At 37.9% G+C, this 19,573-nt stretch overlaps 2 protein-coding genes across 2 annotated transcripts; one reads left to right on the forward strand and one right to left on the reverse strand.

Moving 5' to 3' along the window:
• The first annotated feature begins 1,026 nt into the window (after positions 1-1,026).
• Positions 1,027-4,026, forward strand: LOC122056255 (60S ribosomal protein L15-2-like). Its single transcript, XM_042618127.1, has 4 exons — positions 1,027-1,078; positions 1,208-1,374; positions 3,239-3,436; positions 3,531-4,026. Exons 1-4 carry the CDS (start codon positions 1,075-1,077, stop codon positions 3,774-3,776), a joined length of 615 nt encoding a protein of 204 aa, XP_042474061.1. The 5' UTR covers positions 1,027-1,074; the 3' UTR covers positions 3,777-4,026.
• Positions 4,027-4,165: 139 nt separating this feature from the next.
• LOC122056254 (methyl-CpG-binding domain-containing protein 11-like) lies at positions 4,166-11,229 on the reverse strand. The gene is made up of 3 exons (XM_042618126.1): positions 11,008-11,229; positions 5,181-5,331; positions 4,166-5,054 (listed from the first exon to the last, which is right to left on the reverse strand). Exons 1-3 carry the CDS (start codon positions 11,146-11,148, stop codon positions 4,396-4,398), a joined length of 951 nt encoding a protein of 316 aa, XP_042474060.1. The 5' UTR covers positions 11,149-11,229; the 3' UTR covers positions 4,166-4,395.
• Between the last annotated feature and the right edge of the window lie 8,344 nt (positions 11,230-19,573).

Below are 19,573 nucleotides of genomic sequence, written 5' to 3' on the forward strand. Positions count from 1 at the left end.
ATGATCATCTACTGTAGCTCTTTGCCTCGTTATTCTGCTTCGATTTCTTCTCACCTGACTTAAGTGTCGGAGGGCCGTCGCCGGGATCCCCTCCCCAACTCGGTTTTGCTGCAGGTTCATCGGAGTCCACGTCAGCTCAGAGTCTACACGGAATCAACAGAGAGCGCCATGTCCCCAGCGTCTGTCTAATCGACTCTCGGACAGGATCACTATTAATAAACGGGTTAGGTTCAGGTTAACTTGAAATGACTCGATTACAATCTGCGGATCCATTTATAAATATTTTCGGATCGAATTTGGATCAAATTCTGATTAAGTTCGGGTTAAAATAAGCATATTTAAATAAAATGAGTCTTTTCGAATCAGATTCAGATTGAATTCAGATTATGGATCATTTTAGGCCAGATTCATAATATTAATTCAGTCGGATTTAGATTTTGATGTTCTCATCTGTTAACCCGCCATTCCGAACCAGTTAATCCGAATTCGAATCAAATGACCACCCTTACTTGTGATTTATCCCATTTAAAAAAGTATGAGACTATTTTAGAGGGTCGCTAAGATAACTAGGTGTTTGATTTCCTCGGGCAAAGGATCATGATCTTCATTCTTAAAAATATGCGATTATTTTGAGGGAATGTTGTGATGATAGTTTTATTATCACTCATGACTTATATATCAGTATATGGATCTCTTTGTGCAGTGGTCGGCCTTCTGGAAGCCAGAAGTCGCTTCTCGAATTCCTCAATTTCCAAAATAAAGTATCGACTATATGTAATTGTTAAAATTCTTTGTTTAATTCAATTATTTCATATTTATATTATTAAATTTTAAAAATGTGGAAATAATTTACTAGTAAAATATGAAACAAGATCTGACGGTCCATCGTACTTTAGGCACGGATCGTAAAGCTCCGGATCCAAAACACGCCGAGCTCAGCGAAGGGTAAAAATGAACGTTCATGATTGGGCTAACGCATCCAACGACCACAAGAACTCGTCGCTCTCTTTAAATACAGTCGTTGTCACTGCAAGGAAACCCTAAGCGGAAGGTCCAGAACATTTCTCCCGAGCAATGGGTGAGCCGCATTTCTCTCTCCCTCCTCTTTTGTTCATCTCCTTTTAGAGGTTTCATCTTGCTTGCTTCTCCGGTTGTTGCATTTTATTTTGTGTGATTTTAGTGGTCGATTCTGTGGGTTGGATTTCAGGGGCTTACAAATACGTATCGGAGCTATGGAGGAAGAAGCAGTCGGATGTGATGCGTTTCCTGCAGAGGGTTCGCTGCTGGGAATACCGCCAGCTTCCGTCCATCGTCCGCGTCACCAGGCCGACGCGCCCTGACAAGGCTCGACGCCTTGGTTACAAGGCAAAGCAGGTTACGATCCATGAACGATTTCCGCTATTTTTGCTCTTTACCAAGATTTTAATGCTTTTTTTCTCGCTTTTATTTTATGTTTTTCCTGTGACTATTTGAATCTTAATGGATCTCATTGCTGTGTGCTCATTTCCATAACCTCTCACTTTTCCTCGACGTCTGCCATGCTCTAACACGATATCTATTAGGATGCAAAATGCATTACTTTATCAGTGGAATGTAGCTATTTGATCTTCCATTCGTATTGGTTCCTGATGGATTAAAGGTATACTTGTAGGTTCTTGACGGTTAGTTTGCACAATGATTATGACATGGCAATAACCTAATCCAGGATCGCGTCCCATTTCTTCAGTCTTACTTCCTCGATTGTAGTTGCAAGTCCTGGAACTATTAGCTATAGTCTAGGAATTCCCTTAACCATCTTGTATTTTATATGACGGTTCTTCCTCTGTTACTCAATGAAATTAGAATGGACTATGAGTTCAGTTGTCTAAGAAGAAATTAGTACATCCTATTGTTTTCTTCTTATTTGTTTCATTTGTTCTTAACTTCAGACTCTAATCACGTGCGTTCAGTTTCCTGTTTGTATGAGTATTTTCCTTGTATTCATTATTGGCAAGTACCCTTGGACCATCTCCAACCCATAACACCATATTTGGTGTAGTATTCACATCAAATTGGTGCATTTTTCCAATCCACCCATACCATATCACACCAAAAAAGAATATTCTTTAGAATATTCTATTTTTTATTCATAATTTAATTATCAATGTACATTTAAATTTATTAATATTTTTATATGATATAATTATTATATTTAAAATTAATACTTCATTAATATTTGATAGATTAAATTTTTAAAAATTCAGCATCCAATTAATATATATAAAAAATTATGATTTTCATTTTTAATTTTTATTACATAATTGTTCAGGCATAAATATATTTTAAAAATATTATAAAATCATACACAATTAATATAAAATATTTTACTATTTTTTATTTAGAACAAACAACACTTAATTGAAAATATAATATTACAAGACTTTAACTTTCAGGATTACTCATAAATGCTTAATTAATGCATTTTGAAGTATAATATGAGCTTTTTTGTCTTTATTGAGCTAGAAACTCTTCAAATCTAGTACTATATCATCTACCGTGGGCTTAACATCTAGAGTCGCCACCTCAAAGATGTTCATATTGTCCTTAGAGATGTGTAATGTGTTGATTGAGCATTCTAAATTGAGTACTATATCATCTACCGTGGGCTTAACATCTAGAGTCCACCTCAAAGAAGTTCATATTGTCCTTAGAGATTGTTAATTGAGCATTTAGAATAATATAGTAATTCTCAAAGTTAAAGTATGTAATATTGTATTTTTAATCAAGTGTTATTGTTTGTTTTAAATAAAAAATAGTAAAATATTTTATCCTAATTGTGTGATTTTATACTATTTTTAAAATATATTTATGCCTGACAATGTAGTAAAAATTAAAAATGAAAATCATAATTTTATATATATATTAGTTGGATGTTGAATTTTAAAAAAAAATTAACCTATCAAATGTTAATGAAATATTAATTTTAAATATAATAATTATCATATAAACATATTAATAAATTTAAATGTAGGTTGATAATTAAATTATGAATAAGAAAAAATTTCTTTTTTTTTTTTGTGTGATATGGAATCGGTAGGTTGGAGTTGAAATAGTATTTGGTTTTGAAATTATATCATTTTGTTGTGAAAACTATACCAAATATGATATTATGGGTTGGAGATGGTCTTAAGGTTATATATTTGATCATTTTTCTTATGTTTTTTTGTTCATGCTTATAATGATTGCTTTCGGGATGTAGGGTTATGTCATTTATCGTGTCCGTGTCAGACGTGGTGGCAGGAAGAGACCAGTTCCTAAAGGTATTGTGTATGGGAAACCCAAAAATCAGGGTATCACTCAACTTAAATTCCAAAGGAACAAGAGGTCGGTAGCTGAGGAGAGAGCTGGCCGGAAGTTGGGAGGCCTCAGGGTGCTAAACTCCTACTGGGTTAATGAGGTCTGATAAATTTTGTTGTTTGACAGTATTGCCCTTTATACAGTTTTGCTCCAAGTGATCCGATCTCTATAACTTGTGGTCTTGTGTCGCACAGGATTCTACCTACAAGTATTTTGAGGTTATCCTTGTCGATGCAGCCCACACAGTTATCCGCAATGACCCCAGGATCAACTGGATCTGCAAGGGTGTTCATAAACACCGTGAGCTTCGCGGACTCACTTCGGCTGGTAAGAAGTACCGAGGTCTCCGTGGCAAAGGTCATCGCCATCACAAGGCCAGGCCATCTCGAAGGGCAACCTGGAAGCGGAACCAGACATTATCTCTCCGTCGTTATCGTTGAACATTCAAGCACAGATAATCCAATTCAGATCATGATTCTGTTTCTACTCTATTTAGGTGCCTTTTTCATGTGATACCAGAATTTTTTTCCCCAAAACAACCGCATGAATTGTGCTTGTGGTGCGAGCCTCATCACATCCGTTCTCTGTATGGCGACCATTTGAGCAGGTCATCATTATCACCCTTTAAATTAATTGTCTAATTAATTGTTTTGAGAAATGAATAGTGAAACCGATCTTTTATTTTCAAAACGCTTTTGTCCAAAATACTCTCACGGTCTCAGTTTTAAAGTTTTCAGTACAATGATAGATCAATTCACCTGGTGAGAGCTGTACCAAACGTATTTGAGACACTACCACCAATAAAATTCATGTGACAACAATTCTGAAATGAAAGTTAAATACAAATCATGCATTGACAACCGAGTATCAGATGAGGAATAAGTTTCACGGTAAGATTACAATCTACCTACAGGACATGCAGAAGATTCATGCATATATGGTCACAACATTTAGTGGAGTAGCAGCATATTTGCGCTAGTTACAAGTGCATACTACAAACAGTCCAAAAGATGGCACTAAAACCTAGAATCAAGAAACCATGGTCTAGATGACAATATACTAAGTTTTAATAGGAGAAGCCTTGGGCAAATGCTGTGCATCACCACTGTTCCCCGAAGGAACATCCTTGGGGACAGCAGAGACCGAATCCTCCTGAATATTATTCCCTGTTGGATCCCCGTCGTTGTCTTTAGCTGCTGACAAATTTTTTGAGCCGTCTGGCAGAAGCGATACGTTTGAGTCAGCTGGCTTATCAGCTTCAGTTGCTGTTTCTGTATCATTGTTCCCCAAATTAGCAGCAGTTTTCTCTTGAACGTTTCTGTCAGTTTCTAAGGTTGAATTTGGCTCGTCTGCACCCTCATTCACAACTTTCACAGAGGTATCCTCATTCACTGCAATCTCTTCGGTAGCAATAACCTCATTTACTTCAGTCCCAGTTATTAAAGCTTCACAATTAACCTTGTTTTCATTTTCAGCTTTGACCTTGTTTTCATCTTCAGTATCCTGCATTTCCACATCAGTTGATGCTTTAGCTTCTTCTGTCACAACATTCTCTTTTGCCTCCGAAGTGGCATCAAATCGATCTTCATTATCCTTCTTGTCTTTTGTTGATTTCTTCGAACTTGATTTCCTTTCTCGCTTTTTTGGCTTCTCATCTTCTGGGGTATCTGCTGGCTTAGCTCTCTCCTTAATTCTTGCAGAACGCCTTGGAGTGTCACCTGCATAAAAGTTTTTGATGGATGAACCAAAATACAGATTCATTTGTGCAATATTTTATATACATGTATTTTGCAAAATTGTGGAACTCTAACACGCATTAGGAAATACTCAGAAAGTGAAGATACCAGTTCCCCAGTCAAATTCACTCGAAGGAGGACCTCCAGGATGTGACTTCAAGTATTGCTGTAAGTGTCTCTTATTCTTAATCTCCTCACCAGTTGGCGATATGAACACAATCTCATTCTTTCTTGGACTTGCATCCTCGTTCAGTAAGAACTGTCAGTTCCAAAAATGTATACATTACAGTGTTGATGGATGTGAAATACAATAACTGTTTGCTATTATCTTAAACGCATATGCATATAAACAAATCAAATAAATATTTTTTAAAAAATGGGAAAATAATATCAACAGCATATTAGGTTTTCATCACTCACTCAGAAAGGAAGCTATCTAAGGATAGAGAAGAATTGGACAATTGTCACGCAATCAGAAAGATAGAAGAATCTTCAGTATCATTGCATATCTAGAAAATTAGCACTCTTAGTATCATAATGAAGGTAGAACATAAAAGAACCATCTTAAGCTTTTTAAGAATCAGTACACGTAGGAAAGTTTCAGAGAGAAGGTATTAAGGCATGTATCAGGAGCCTACATAGAATCTTTGTCAATGTATTGTCTGGCTGTGACAAAACCTCTTTTGCCCTAGAGGTTGTAAATAAGTTAAAAGGAAGTAGCAAAATGCTATCGTTGGATTAAAGACTAAATGTTTTTCTCTTATAGAAAATATGGAATAACAACCCAGTATTATACTTTTCTGTACTTGCCTGAAAAAGTAACAAATCAAATAAAAGTCAAGAGGCAAGAAGATGGCCATCATCCTCTTAAGGAAATTAGCATAGGCTGTGTTAATGCAGAATCTATGGCACTCCATTCATTGAGAATAGATTACCATACATTTCTCAACAGAAAGCACTGGCAAATTTATTTCCACACTAGTCTTGCAGCTCTGCATGGTCATAGCTGGCTTTTATATTCATCTTAAAATAATATTAATCCAATATACAAACAAAATCAGTATGTTGCTGAAATATGGACATTCGTTGTGATTATAATAAGTTGATACCAACGTTGGTTTTCAAAAACTGAGATCATAAACACCTGAAATGAAGAGATAGATTCAGACAACAAAAAAGAGAAAATATTTAACACATGGAAAAACATAAATCAGCTAATAAGATATACACTCTATCTTGAGCTTTTGAATGATAGGTCTGGATGAGTTTGTAGAGCTATTTCAGAAATAATTGATAATTTTTTAAAAAATCAATGCAACTAACCGACCTAATAGGGTCATGTCAGTGGAGCCAAAGGGATAAGGTGAATTCAAAAGACTAAAGAACCTGATTGATGTCAGTTGTCATAACAAGGATTCAAGACCAGTATTGTCTCCCATTTCACTCCTATTTTATTTTTCAAATTAACCATTTCATAAAAACATCAATTTTTTTACATGGAGGCTGCCTATTAAGGGTTATCAACAAACTCAACAATGGCCCTAGAAATTTATCTTAAAAGATTTCGACAGTTTGGAACCCATGTGGATGCAGTAAGATTATACTTAGGTTTACCAACATCGAACAGAGCCCAACTTCAAATATCTTTGGTGTTATTAGAAAAGGCTTTGAACTCATATAAAAAAAGTAGGCATAAGAAATAATGAATTGTACAAAAAGAGAAAAAGTAACGAGACACATTGTTTGATGGAACGAAGTACTAAAATGTAGCCAAAACAAACAAAATACCCTCATATATACTTTAGAGGATACAAAATCAAACCACTAATTCAAATTTGTTTGTTGTTCTTGACAAAGCATAAAAACTTATACTTTGCTAGATAACAAGTTAAAGAATTTAAAAATGAGAACACTTTGTAAAATTTAAGGACAATAAGCTAATAAAATCTGATTCCATAAATTAGTATTTAAATACCTCTTAGAATTTTATATAACTAAAATCATCCTTTCAAAACCTCTTTTCTTTTACAGAAAAATGAAGCGGAGTAAAATAAATAATGCAAGTGTGAAGTGTTTTTGTAGAACCATCACCTTAGTAGTCCACTTCCAACACAAAGTTGCCAACACATTCCTTTTGTGTCATATTTGTAAAGGTCAAAACCTTGTGTCTCCTCAACAAAATTAAACTTCCCAAATCTAGCAGATGATAACTTTTTGATGACTGATATTTTTGCTACTTGATGTGGATTTTGAATTTGTATGCATGGAAAGGATATGGCTATGGATACAAACTAAATATGGGAAGAGATAGAAAGGAGAATAAAGAGCAGCTGTAAGAACAACGCATATAAAAAAGTTAGAGTTGATAGAAGGAATGCTGATGCAACACCAAAATTGAACAAAACTCGCCCATAGCTTTGATGCCAAGTTGATGTAACTTGAAGAATAACTATATCCCACAGATAGAATAGTAACTCACACACAAAAGAAAGTCAAAAGGATTTTATTAAAATTGAAGAATATCTTATATGATGATTCAGGAACCATTATTGTAAACAAAAGAAAAAAAACATTCATCTAAAATAACCTATCATAAATAGATGACAAATCCCCAAAATAAAATATAACTCCCTATTTTTTTTTACTACATCAAAATAAAAGCTTACAATTTTTAGAAACTTATAAATTTTAATTGTCTAATAAAATAATTTTAATTTAAACCTTACAATTTCAACCCTATCTCAATTTTATTTTAAAACTACATCAAATGTCGATTTTTTGTTTTAAGATGCCAAGAACGATGTTAACAAGCAGCAAAAGTCATGATCAACTGACTGTAATCTGGGAGCTCTTATTGCCATCTACAATAAAATGAAATATGGTGCATGTGTACGCATGTGAGACAGACGTTTGTTCTACCATTTTATAATTTATTGAAGTGCATCTAATTGTTTCCCACTTTAGGTCTAAAATAGAGATATTAGTTATATTTGTAAAAAGAAAAGATCAGCCACCAGTATAATTATAATGACTTCAAACAAGTACAAGTTATATTTAGAAGGATAATTAAAAATAGAACAGTATGCATTATTATCAGTTAGTATAAATGGTAATTAATAATCAGAGTTATTAGAACTAGCATATCTATATTGAGAATTTTTTTTTTTATATCTAATTATTCAAATTGTTGTTTGTTGACAGGAATGCATAGAATACTTTAGTTATTTCTTTAATTTTTCAAAAATAACTTATTTTTTTTCTAATCCAGGTATAAAACTCTTCGAACCGACTAATCTTGGAGGTGACCATGAAATAACTGTTGGGAAGCGCTCACAATCCGACATCTAACTGCTAGTGTTCTTAGGTATGTCATCCCACCAGAGAGTACGGCGTAGTTAGGAATCGAATCTTAGATGTCTGGTTAACGGTTGAAATGCCTTACCGTTTCACCATAGTCCAAGGGCAATAACTTGTTTTTACTTACTGGATCATATAGAGAACATTTTTGGTATTATTTGGTAGTTGGATATTATTCCTACTAGTATCAATGACAAAGTAATTTATAATAAACTTAGTCATGATGCTAAGGCTTCGAGAGTAAGATGTGGTATTATGTGTTTTGTCGGTTTGACTACTTTCCTGTCCTTGAGATAGTGGTATTTTTTAATTTTTATCTTATCATTCCTAATAACTTCACACATCAATTTAACATTCGCTTATGCTATATTATTTTTTTTTCACATCTAATCCATAGAATAAGGCAAGCTGTATTGAAGTTTCATGCATGCATACTAACTAGTTTCTGATCCTAAGTATTCCGACAAAAATATCTAAAGTTCTCACATAAGTTTCATGTTCATCCATCTTAATATTTTCTAGATTTTTTTTATTATTGAACCTACAATCACATATTCAATTTCTGGCTTACGTGGTAGTTTTGAATTGTTTTCCCTTTGTTTCCACTTTCTTTTTCAAACAATTCTTTAAAAATGTGTTTGATAGCAATATTTGATATTAGAACCGAATTTAGTATTTGATATTTTCCAACATTTTCTCGTTCTTGTTTGCAAGCTCCACCATTGCATCCTATTCCTCTTCTCAATGACTTGTGATAATTCTTGGACCCTCCTCATTCACACAACCATGGCATCTACTTCCATAAGACCATAACCTCATCGAGCATTCAACCACATTGCATGCCCATCACCGATGACCCCATCAAGCAATTCTTGGACCCCTACAACAACCTAACAACAAACACCCCATCACCTTCTGCTTTCCTTTTCATCCTTTTCACCTTTGCCAGAGGTAGCTCTCATCACCTCTTGCAAAAACAGAAGCAAGAGTTCCTTCTCGGTGTGTCTATTTCAAACCTGCAGACTCCTCTGGCATCCTCAAGCAACATCGTTGACACTGCTTGCATTTGGATCCACCATACCTCACCTTAACCTCCATTTTATCTATCCAAAAAGTGTCAGCAACCACCATTGGCTCCTTCCCGACACAAAAAAGGTACAGCACTTCTTCACCATATTTGTAACACACCCCTACTGCGCCCACAAAGAGGCACCCTCATGTCATCTTCTGTCATTGCAACCATGCTGCCACTGCTCCTAGGCCAATGCTCTCTTCTCCAGTGTCTACTTCTTCCGAGTCTTGTTCTGGAGATTCCAGATTTGCTTGTAGATTCAGTAAGAGTGCGACTACAGCGGATTCACCTAATCCATTGCAAGCATGAGATTACCAAATCACACCAAAATCCCTTTTTTTTCAGCAGATTCTGATATATTGGATTTCTCCTCAGTATTCTCCTTCACAACAGATTCTGATTTCAACACCTCTCTGCTAGAATTTCTTGTTCTACATTAATTTCTGCCCTCTTCCTGCTGATATAGCAAGTAGCAAGCAATTCTTAGTAATCTTCTCATTCTTTGTTCTCCCTCCCTAAATATAGCAAGTTTTGCTTCTCTGTTTCTAGCACCCTGTCTTATGGGAGAAAATGTCTTATTCTTATATTGATATGTCCAATAAAGGATCAAGTGGTGTTTTCCAATTTTCCTTTTAAAGATCTTGGATGCTTTCCTTTAATCCCCTCAACCTACTGCATGTTGTTATACATAGCTTCAAGAAGTAGTCCACTCTAGAGATTAATTCCTGAAATCTCTGTCATTCTCATTTCGCTTCATCCTCTCTCTCTAACCTTTCTTGTTGAAGTGCTGATTGGGGGTCAAAGATTTCATTTGGTCCTATGATGGCATGAGATTGAGGGAATCATTATATGTGTGGTGTATCAACTATTCCCAAACTTAACAGTCTTTTCATTTTTTGTGTGGTTAATTTAAGTTTATATTTTTCCTATGCTAATTTCTATATAGCAAGCTGAACATAGGTAGAATCAAATGCTCCAGCTTGAGGAATGTGTTAAAAGTGTCAAATTAATAGGGCTATTAGTGTAATGGATTTAGTCCCACAGTCATATTTTAGGTTCAGGACTTCTCCAACGAGTCCTATCTTCTTTTCCAAATATTGAAGTGTCGAAATCACTATATGAGGTAGAGGCTAACTCCTGAGATACTAAGGTAGGCTTCATATTCGAAATGAAGTTGAGTATAAGTGAAGCAATCAAGCGACTTTTCTGTAATTATATCTTCGCAACTCATTTAGAAATTCTTTTAATCTCAGAAGAGAGAAAACTAAACAGAGGTTGAAGTTCGAGTCACTCCCCTAATCATCTCGCTTACGCTAAACAAAGCGACGGAAAGGAATCATAACGCACGGAAACCCTAGAATCCACAACGAAAATCAACCAAGACAAGCTACCAATCAGCTACGCCCCCCGACTCAAATAGAAGCCATAAAAGGGAAAATTAGGGCAAGCAAACGAACTTTAAGGCGAAAAAACACGAAAACCAGGAGGAATTTCCCCAAACCATACCTTCTTCGTCCATCCTGCGGGCGCCGGTAGCTCGACACAGACGACCTCCGGGTCGTCCGCCCTAGCCTTCTCCGGAGGCGTCGGCGCACCCTTCTCGGCGCTCGCATCGCCCACCTCCACCTCCGCCTCCGCCTCCGCCATAGCTCGGCCTCAAATTCCGGCTCTCGGATAAGCCAACGGATTCGTACGGAATGAATGAAGTGAGGGAAAATAAAACATTTATCTAAATAAATAAATATGTGAAGAAAAGAGCAGGGCGTGAGAGATATCTGTCTTTCGCTTTCAAACGGCGTCTCGTAACGGCGGAACTAAAACGTGACTACACCGTTGGATTTGAAGGTGAAACTTCGCGTACGGCTCTTCGGATGTGCTGCAAGATACAGTCCACACGCTCTCACTGCTCCCATTCACTATTCGTCCAACTGAGTGCGATCCGGCTGCGTAAGGTTCCGATTCCTATAAATGCCTCTCCATGTTTTCTGCCTCGCCTCTGGTACAATCATCGCAACGGACAGGTCTCGATGGGTCCCGCCGTCAGACGTGGCGGGCGGCTATTGGATAAATTCAGAAAGAATGGGACGACCGTCTGCCGACGTGACGTTGACTTTCTTGACGGCGTTGGATGAGAAGTGAATCAATAATACGAGGTGTGGAGAGAGACACGTGCGGCGGCGGATGCTGCAGTAGTCTCAGTAGATACCTTTTTTTTTCTCTCTCTGACTTGGACGGTGTTAGATGACGGTGTTAGATGAGATCGGATGCTCTAGATTGCAAAGTAAGATTCAAAAATAGATCATTTCATTCCTAAATAAAATTTTATGGATTTCATCTATTATACTATTATATAAATAGGGTCCATAAAAATTTATCTATTAATAATTTCTGCACCAAAAATGAATCAAGAATTACGATCTAGAGGATCTAACTATTGTTAAACTGATAGAATTAGATAGTTAGAATGTGACATTTTATATTTATTTTAAATATTTTATATTTATTTTTTAATTGATAGATATTAATTAAGATTATATATATAAAAGCGTTAGTGCTCAGTCGGGAAGGAATTTTTAGTGTTAACCCTCTGACACTTAAGTTAATTTCCAACGATATATAGAATAGTAGCAAACGATAGCAAAAGTGAATAGAATAACGAAATTGCGTATACCTTCATGTGTAAATGAGAATCTCTTTTATAATGTTATTGTAGTGTCTATGCACGTATTTCAAAAACATGTGCACGTTTTCCTATACATCCTATGAAAAGAGAAGCCAGAAGTGTCACTACAATTTTAAAGTGAACATGCATATCTTTGATGCGACAAGCTGGAAACTTCTAAAGTATGATTTATCTGTGAAATATGCTCTGTTATTAGTGGCACAAACTTGTTATTCCCGATATCTCCTGGAGTGCGCAAACTGATACTGATCGTCGAGGCTAGTGTTCAACACTATCTCCGTAAACGATATTGTTCCACTACGGTGCTAACGGATAGCAGCAATTCATTCCTAAGATACAACGATGAACGTCTCGGAATCGTAGCACTCCGAATTTCGAGACCAGTGAACCTTCTCGTAGGCTTTTTGGACTCTTAAATGCACAAGATGAGATGAATGCTTAAGAGAGAGTAGAATAGATGAATTCGATAATTCGATTGATCTTTCCAGCATCTGGAGGGTTCTATTTATACCAAATGAAGAGGTTGAATGCCTTTTTGGGTGAGAGGATGTGTTCTTTGGGCTGGATCGATCTGGATCGTCCATTCTGAAGAGTTATAACCCTTCATATATCCCACTTTAATCTCATCCATCAGATCTGAAGAGTTGTGACCCTCAGATCTCGCCTATTGTCATCAGCCATCGGATCTGGATCTACTGATCCATTCGATCTGACGCTTCATATCAAGTCTCATCCCAAGCGGTCAGATCGTGACTCTTCGCGATCCAACGCTCTAGATCGCATCACAAGCGATCCATCACACCTCTTTGATCAACGATTGTCATCCGTTTGCCCATGTGGATACCATATAGGCATTGCATGTCAGATACGAGCCTGATACGTATCAGTCACCCGAGTGCCACATAGGTACTGCAATGTCCTCTGGAGCATAAATTTAAGTTCCTCGCGACGACGCGTAAGTGCAAAGTGCCCATTGCGCCCATTGCGCACGTGGCGGGCTCACAGGTGCGAGCACCTGCTCGCCCCTGAGAAGAGAGTACCTGGTTTTTTTCTGAGTTAACTCCATTAACACAGCATCATTAATAAGCAAAAAATGCACATCGAAAATTTCCGATGTGGGACTATTCTCCCATGCATTTTATTATATATATCATTAATTAATAATTAATATTTATTTGGGCCGACTTTAAATAATTAATTTCTCATTCACCTTTAATCGATTTTTAACAAATTAATAGTCTAAATTTATCTACTCGAAACGTAGATTTCAATTTTGAAGTCAATTACGACTTTTATCTATTGATGACATTCTAATTTTTCCACAAAACCGTATTAGTCCATTAAGGCCCCAATATCCAACAATCCCCCACATGAATGAAAATTAATGCAATGCGTGTATGCATGCTGACACTTTACAAGAGTCTAATCGATAAGTCACTACATCGGGAGAGGTAGCTTGTGGCTTTGAACCTTCCATAGTGGAATGCTATCGAGTATACTAGGCTGCGCAGCGAACGTGATGTTTTGAACTGCTCAGCTGTTGGTGTATACTAAGACAATAATACCCATATAGAGACCTATCTCACCTACTTTAGGTTCTCATGGTTGGTTCCGTTTCAGCCATGGACACCATCTTGGATTCATGAGTGTTTCATTGAAGCGGTCTGTCTTCACACTCATATAGGTGACACTTCTATCAGGAGTATCCTACCATACTCCACCTTATAAGGTATAGAAGTCACTAAAAGCATAAGCTTTACCTCATTACATGAGGTAGGACAACACAAATTCATCCTAGGATTGGGATAGAGATAAAATATCTCATGTGCTGTAACACAACTTCTGTAACTTCGTTGTCCCATTGAACCAAGATCTTGGGATCTCCAGTCAACAAGGTTGGGTTACCGCTACAGTCATTTTTTAGTTGTAGATTTTTAATCACATTCCTCTTGATGAGCAGTATACTTGATCTCGACTCAACCCTTTCGTAAGAGGATCTGCCAAATTATCTTTGGACTTAACATAGTCGATTGCAATCATTCCATTCAAGATCAACTACCTAATGGTATTATGTCTACGACGTATATGTCGTGACTTCCCTGTGCCCTTCCAATTACCGATTGACTATCACAGTGGATCAGTATGGCAGGCACAGGTTTCGTCCAGCTCGGAATATCTTCCAAGAAATTCCGCAGTCATTCAGCTTCCTCAGCTGCTTTGTCTAGTGCTATAAACTCGGATTCCATAGTTGACCGAGCAATGCACGTCTGCTTAGTGGATTTCCAAGATACTACTCCCCCACCGATCGTGAAAACATATCCACTAGTGGATTTGGAGTCTTTTGTATCTGATATCCAATTAGCATCACAATATCCCTCCAGTACAGCTGGATATTTTCCGTAATGTAATCCATAGTTCATAGTATATTTCAAATATCTAAGAACTCGCATCAATGCTTTCCAATGGGTGTCGTTTGGATCACTCGTAAAACGACTCAGCTTGTTGACCGCACATGCAATATCCAGACATGTGCAGTTTGTGAGATACATCAAATTGCCTATTATCCGAGAATATTCCAACTGCGATAAGGTCTCACCATGGTTTTTCACTAAGTGTTGACTTAGATCCATAGGTGTTTTTACTGTAGAGAGATCGTACGCATTGAATCTTTTCAATACTAACTCTACATAATGGGATTGTGTCAGAACTATCCCTTCTGATGTCCTGAGAATTTTAATTCCCAATATAACATCTACTTGACCCATATCTTTCATATCGAAATTTTTGGTCAACATTTTCTTTGTAGTCATGATTATATCATGATTACTGCCCATTATTAACATGTCATCTATGTATAGACAGATGATTACATAACATTTAGGTGTGTCTTTGACATAAATGCATTTGTCACATTCATTTATTCTGAATTTGTTTGACAACATTACTTTGTCAAATTTTTCGTTCCATTGTTTAGGCACTTGCTTAAGTCCGTATAATGACTTAACAAGTCAATACACCTTTTTCTCATTTCCTGGAGCCACAAACCCCTCGGGTTGCTCCATATAAATTTCTTCTTCCAACTCACCATTTAAGAACGCAGACTTAACATCCATTTGATGTATTTCAAGATCATACAATGCTGCAATGGCTATTAGCACTCGTATGGACGTAATCCTTGTCACCGGTGAGTAGGTATCGAAGTAATTAAGGCCTTCCTCTTGCTTGTACCCCTTGGCTACAAGTCTGGCCTTATACTTGTCAATTGATCCATCAGCTTTATACTTGCGTTTTAGTATCCACTTACAACCTAATGGTTTATTACCAGAAGGAAGGTCTACTAATTCCCAAGTATGATTATTCATAATGGATTCGATTTCACTGTTGACAGCTTCTTTCCACATTGGAGCATCGGGACTAGAAAGAGCTTCACTTAATGTTCTTGGGTCCATTTCTGACATGAAAATCATGAAATCTGGCCCAAACAATTTCTCAGTTCTAGCCCGTTTGCTACGACGTGACCCTTCGCTTTGATTGTCAATAGTCCTTTTATAACAGATAAGTTCGGTAACATCATTTTCGTTTGAACTTCCGTTGTTATCATTTTCAACGTTTTCCTTCTTATTTGGGAATTCGTTTTCAAAGAATATCGCATTCCGAGATTCTATGGTTGTTCCCACATGAATATCAGGAATGTCTGATTTGTGAACTAGGAAACGATATGCACTACTATTATGGGCATATTCGACAAATACCGCATCGAATGTTTTAGGTCCGATCTTTACTTGCTTTGGTTTAGGTACTTCGACCTTTGCCAAGCATGTTGGTGCGGGAAGCATCCGATAATCGAACTTGTGTTTTGATAATGGCAAAGGATTCAAAGTTAAAGTGTTTTATTTTCTAACAAGTCTACTTGAGGATTTCAGGAAAGTCCTAGTTGCGGTTAGGCAAAGGGAAAAACCCTAGGGGGTGGTAACTCTAGGTCATAGGGGGTGGTAACCCTATGCGGAAAGTCTTGGTAGGTCGATGTCTTCAGGCAAAATTCCTAGGGGGTGGTAACCCTAGGTGGAAAGTCCTGGTGTCGCGAACCAGGTGAAAGACTGGACTGGCCGGGAAGCGGATGTCCAGGAGAAAGTCCGGAAGCATCGAGTGCTGAGCAAAAGTCCAGTCGATCTGGAGGATCGACTGACAACAGGTAAATCTCCTGAGTGGAGTAGGTGAGGACGCGTTCCCCGTAGAGGGAACAGTAGGCGTCGGGTCGACCTAGGGTTTCCGGTCGGAAATCCGAAGTCAGACCCGGACAGTCCGGAGACTGTCGAACTTTCATTCATATTTATGATATTATGTGTGCTAACTTTGTCTTGTAGGATATGTGTGTAATTTGTAGACTAACACATTGTGCAGGGACAAAAGAGCAACATTAGCCTGGGATGAACAGTGTCCGAGGCGCCTCCATGGAGCTTGGAGGCGCCTCGGGTGCGAAGGTGAGCTGGCTGTGCGCTGGAGTTGGAGGCGCCTTAAAGGGCAGTGAAGGCGCCTTGGACCGCAACATGGAGGCGCCTTGAAGGCGCATGAAGGCGCCTTCAGAGGGATAATGCGCGACTTGATCAGCGCTTATCGACGCGTGCAACCCGGGGCTTGGAGGCGCCTCGGATAGCCTTGGAGGCGCCTCCAGCACCCTTTATAAGCAGTGTTCGAGCACCTCTTCAAGAACAACTCTCTCTGAATAATCTCTTGCTACGTGCTGCGAACCTGACGATCCAGAAGTGCTGCGACGCGATACCAACAACCCGGAACTACGCTTCTCCATCTTTAGTTGTCGGTATAAAGTTTATGAACTGTAAATTCCTATACTTGTACAAATTATCGTGCTTATAGTTGTTGCCCACCGAAAGCGATCAAGGATCGCGGGCCTTCGAGTAGGAGTTGATCTAGGCTCCGAACGAAGTAAATAGTTTGCCTCTTTGTGTGATTGTTTTTATTTCCGCTGCATTTACTCGAACGGTTTTACGATTCCGAAAAATGAAATAGCCGCGCGCGCTATTCACCCCCCCTCTAGTGCGTCTCGATCCAACAAAGCACCCCCACACTTTCAGGTATTTGTACGATGGCTTGCGGCCTTTCCATAGTTCGTATGGAGTTTTATCACTTTTCTTATGAGGGATTTTGTTGAGAATGTGATTTGTCGATAATATTGCTTCCCCCCACAAGTTTTGAGGTAAGCCTGAATTTATCAACAAGACATTCATCATCTCTTTTAGTGTCCAATTTTTACGTTCATCAATACCATTCGATTGAGGTTAGTAAGGCGCCGTTGTTTGATGGATAATGCCAGAATCTGAACAAAATTCATCAAACGGTGCACCATATTCTCCACCTCTATCGCTACAAATTATCTTAATTCGTTTGTCAAGTTGATTTTCAACTTCTGTTTTATAGGTTCTGAACGCCTCTAAGGCTTCGTTTTTACTTCTTAAAAGAAAGACATAACAGAACCTCATGCAGTCATCGATAAAAGTAATGAAATACTTTTTACCTCCTCTAGTTTGCACAAATTTAAAGTCATATAGATCACTATGTATTAACTCTAGAGGAGTTGTTGACCTTTCCACCGAATGAAAAGGTAGTTTCATCATTTTAGCTTCTACACACACTTCACATTTGTGTGTTTCGTCAACATTGACGTTTGTTAATAAATTTAGTTTGACGAGATGTTTCAGAGTATTATTATGCACATGTCCGAGTCGATCATGTCACAAATTGAAACACTCAATCACATAGCTGGAAGCAATTATTTTATTACCATCAAATTTTCGGAGTACAGTCATTACAACCATTTTGAATAGACTTTGTTCTAAGTACCCCTTTCCTACGAAGACACCATTCTTCGTAAGGATAAAGTTGTTGGACTGGAACGCTAGTCTAAACCCGACTTTAACAAGTGTCGATCCAGAAACTAGGTTCTTTCTAATGTCAGGAACATGGAGCACATCAATCAGAGTTAGCTCCTTTCCAGACGTCATCTTCAGAACAACTTTTCCGAGTCCGACGATCGGAGATGTCTTGGAATTGCCCATATAGAGCTTCCTTCCATTTATCGGAGTATACTTGGAGAACATCACCTTATCTGAACAGATATGACGAGTTGCTCCAGTATCGATCCACCACTGTTTCGGGTTATCCTCCACTGTATTGGATTCAAACACGATCACAGTGAGATCTAAGTCCTCAAGAGAGGTTGCGACGTGGTTTACAACATCTTTTGGCCCCTTGGTTGGCTTCTTCGGGTGTCTGCAGTCCTTTGACATGTGTCCTGACTTTCCACAGTTGTAGCAAGAGCCCTTGAACTTCTTTACTTGAGCCTTCTTCTTGAACTGCTTCGGCTTTTAGGAGTTTGGCTCGACCAGGTTGGACATTTCGTCAATAGTCCGCTTGGTTCCTCTAGAGTCGGATAATTTTCGATTATCCTCCTCTATTTGTAGCCTCAAGATCAGGTCTTCCAGTCCCATCTTCTTTTACTTGTGCTTGAGGTAATTCTTGAAGTCCTTCCATGATGGAGGGGGCTTCTCAATTACCGCAGCTACTGCAAATGACTCGTTCAGCTTCATGCCTTCGGCGTCCAGATCATGCAGTATTAATTGTATATCTTGGACTTGAGCTGAGACGCTCTTAGAGTCCACCATCTTGAAATCCAGAAACCGGCCGAAGATGAATTTCTTCAATCCGGCATTTTCGGTCTTGTATTTCTTCTCAAGTGATTCCCACAAAGATTTCGTCGTCTTCAATGAACAATACACTGTTAGCTAGAGCTCTAGAGCCAATCATTTGATGATTGTATTTTGGATTTGTTGTATCATATTCTATATAAATAAAGGCATTTGGTTTTGAATATTATACTTACTTGTATTGATGCCAAATAAACTAAGTATAATAACGTCCTTGAGTAGAAGGTTCTTACCTATATCAATCGATTGGTTGAATCGATAGTGAGATGATATAGGGAACACTACTCTTAATCATTCCTAGTCAAGTATTAACATTCAGGGACAATGTTAATGCAATAAAACTAGCATGTAGGTCAACTCGATGACTTGATCTTACAAGTCATGGATATAGAGATATCAAGTTGGCACATGGGTATGCATTAGAGAATGTATACTGAATGACCCGCCATGAGAAAGTATCATGGATCGTTATATGAGTGTCATATACTTTCTCATGTGACTATTAGTATGACTACTAGTCCTTAGACCTGAAGTCACCATGGTTCCCTACATAAGGAGTTATGTACTTTGGTTTCGTCAAACGTCACCCGTAACTGGGTGGACTATAAAGGCGATTACTGGGTAAGTAACGAATTATGCAGAGGGATATTAGTGATGTAGATGGGAT

This window comes from Zingiber officinale, chromosome 3B (assembly GCF_018446385.1).
Source record: "Zingiber officinale cultivar Zhangliang chromosome 3B, Zo_v1.1, whole genome shotgun sequence".
In the NCBI taxonomy this organism is placed as follows: domain Eukaryota; kingdom Viridiplantae; phylum Streptophyta; class Magnoliopsida; order Zingiberales; family Zingiberaceae; genus Zingiber; species Zingiber officinale.

Bases quoted from the DNA above. Each gene is read 5' to 3' on its own strand.
- LOC122056255 (XM_042618127.1), top strand. The intron at 1,375-3,238 runs GTTACGATCCAT...TTCGGGATGTAG, and splicing joins TTGGTTACAAGGCAAAGCAG to GGTTATGTCATTTATCGTGT. The intron at 3,437-3,530 runs GTCTGATAAATT...TGTGTCGCACAG, and splicing joins ACTCCTACTGGGTTAATGAG to GATTCTACCTACAAGTATTT.
- LOC122056254 (XM_042618126.1), bottom strand. From the start codon at position 11,148: ATGGCGGAGGCGGAGGCGGAGGTGGAGGTGGGCGATGCGAGCGCCGAG. The intron at 5,332-11,007 runs GTATGGTTTGGG...TGGAACTGACAG, and splicing joins CCGCAGGATGGACGAAGAAG to TTCTTACTGAACGAGGATGC. The intron at 5,055-5,180 runs GTATCTTCACTT...ACTTTTATGCAG, and splicing joins TGAATTTGACTGGGGAACTG to GTGACACTCCAAGGCGTTCT.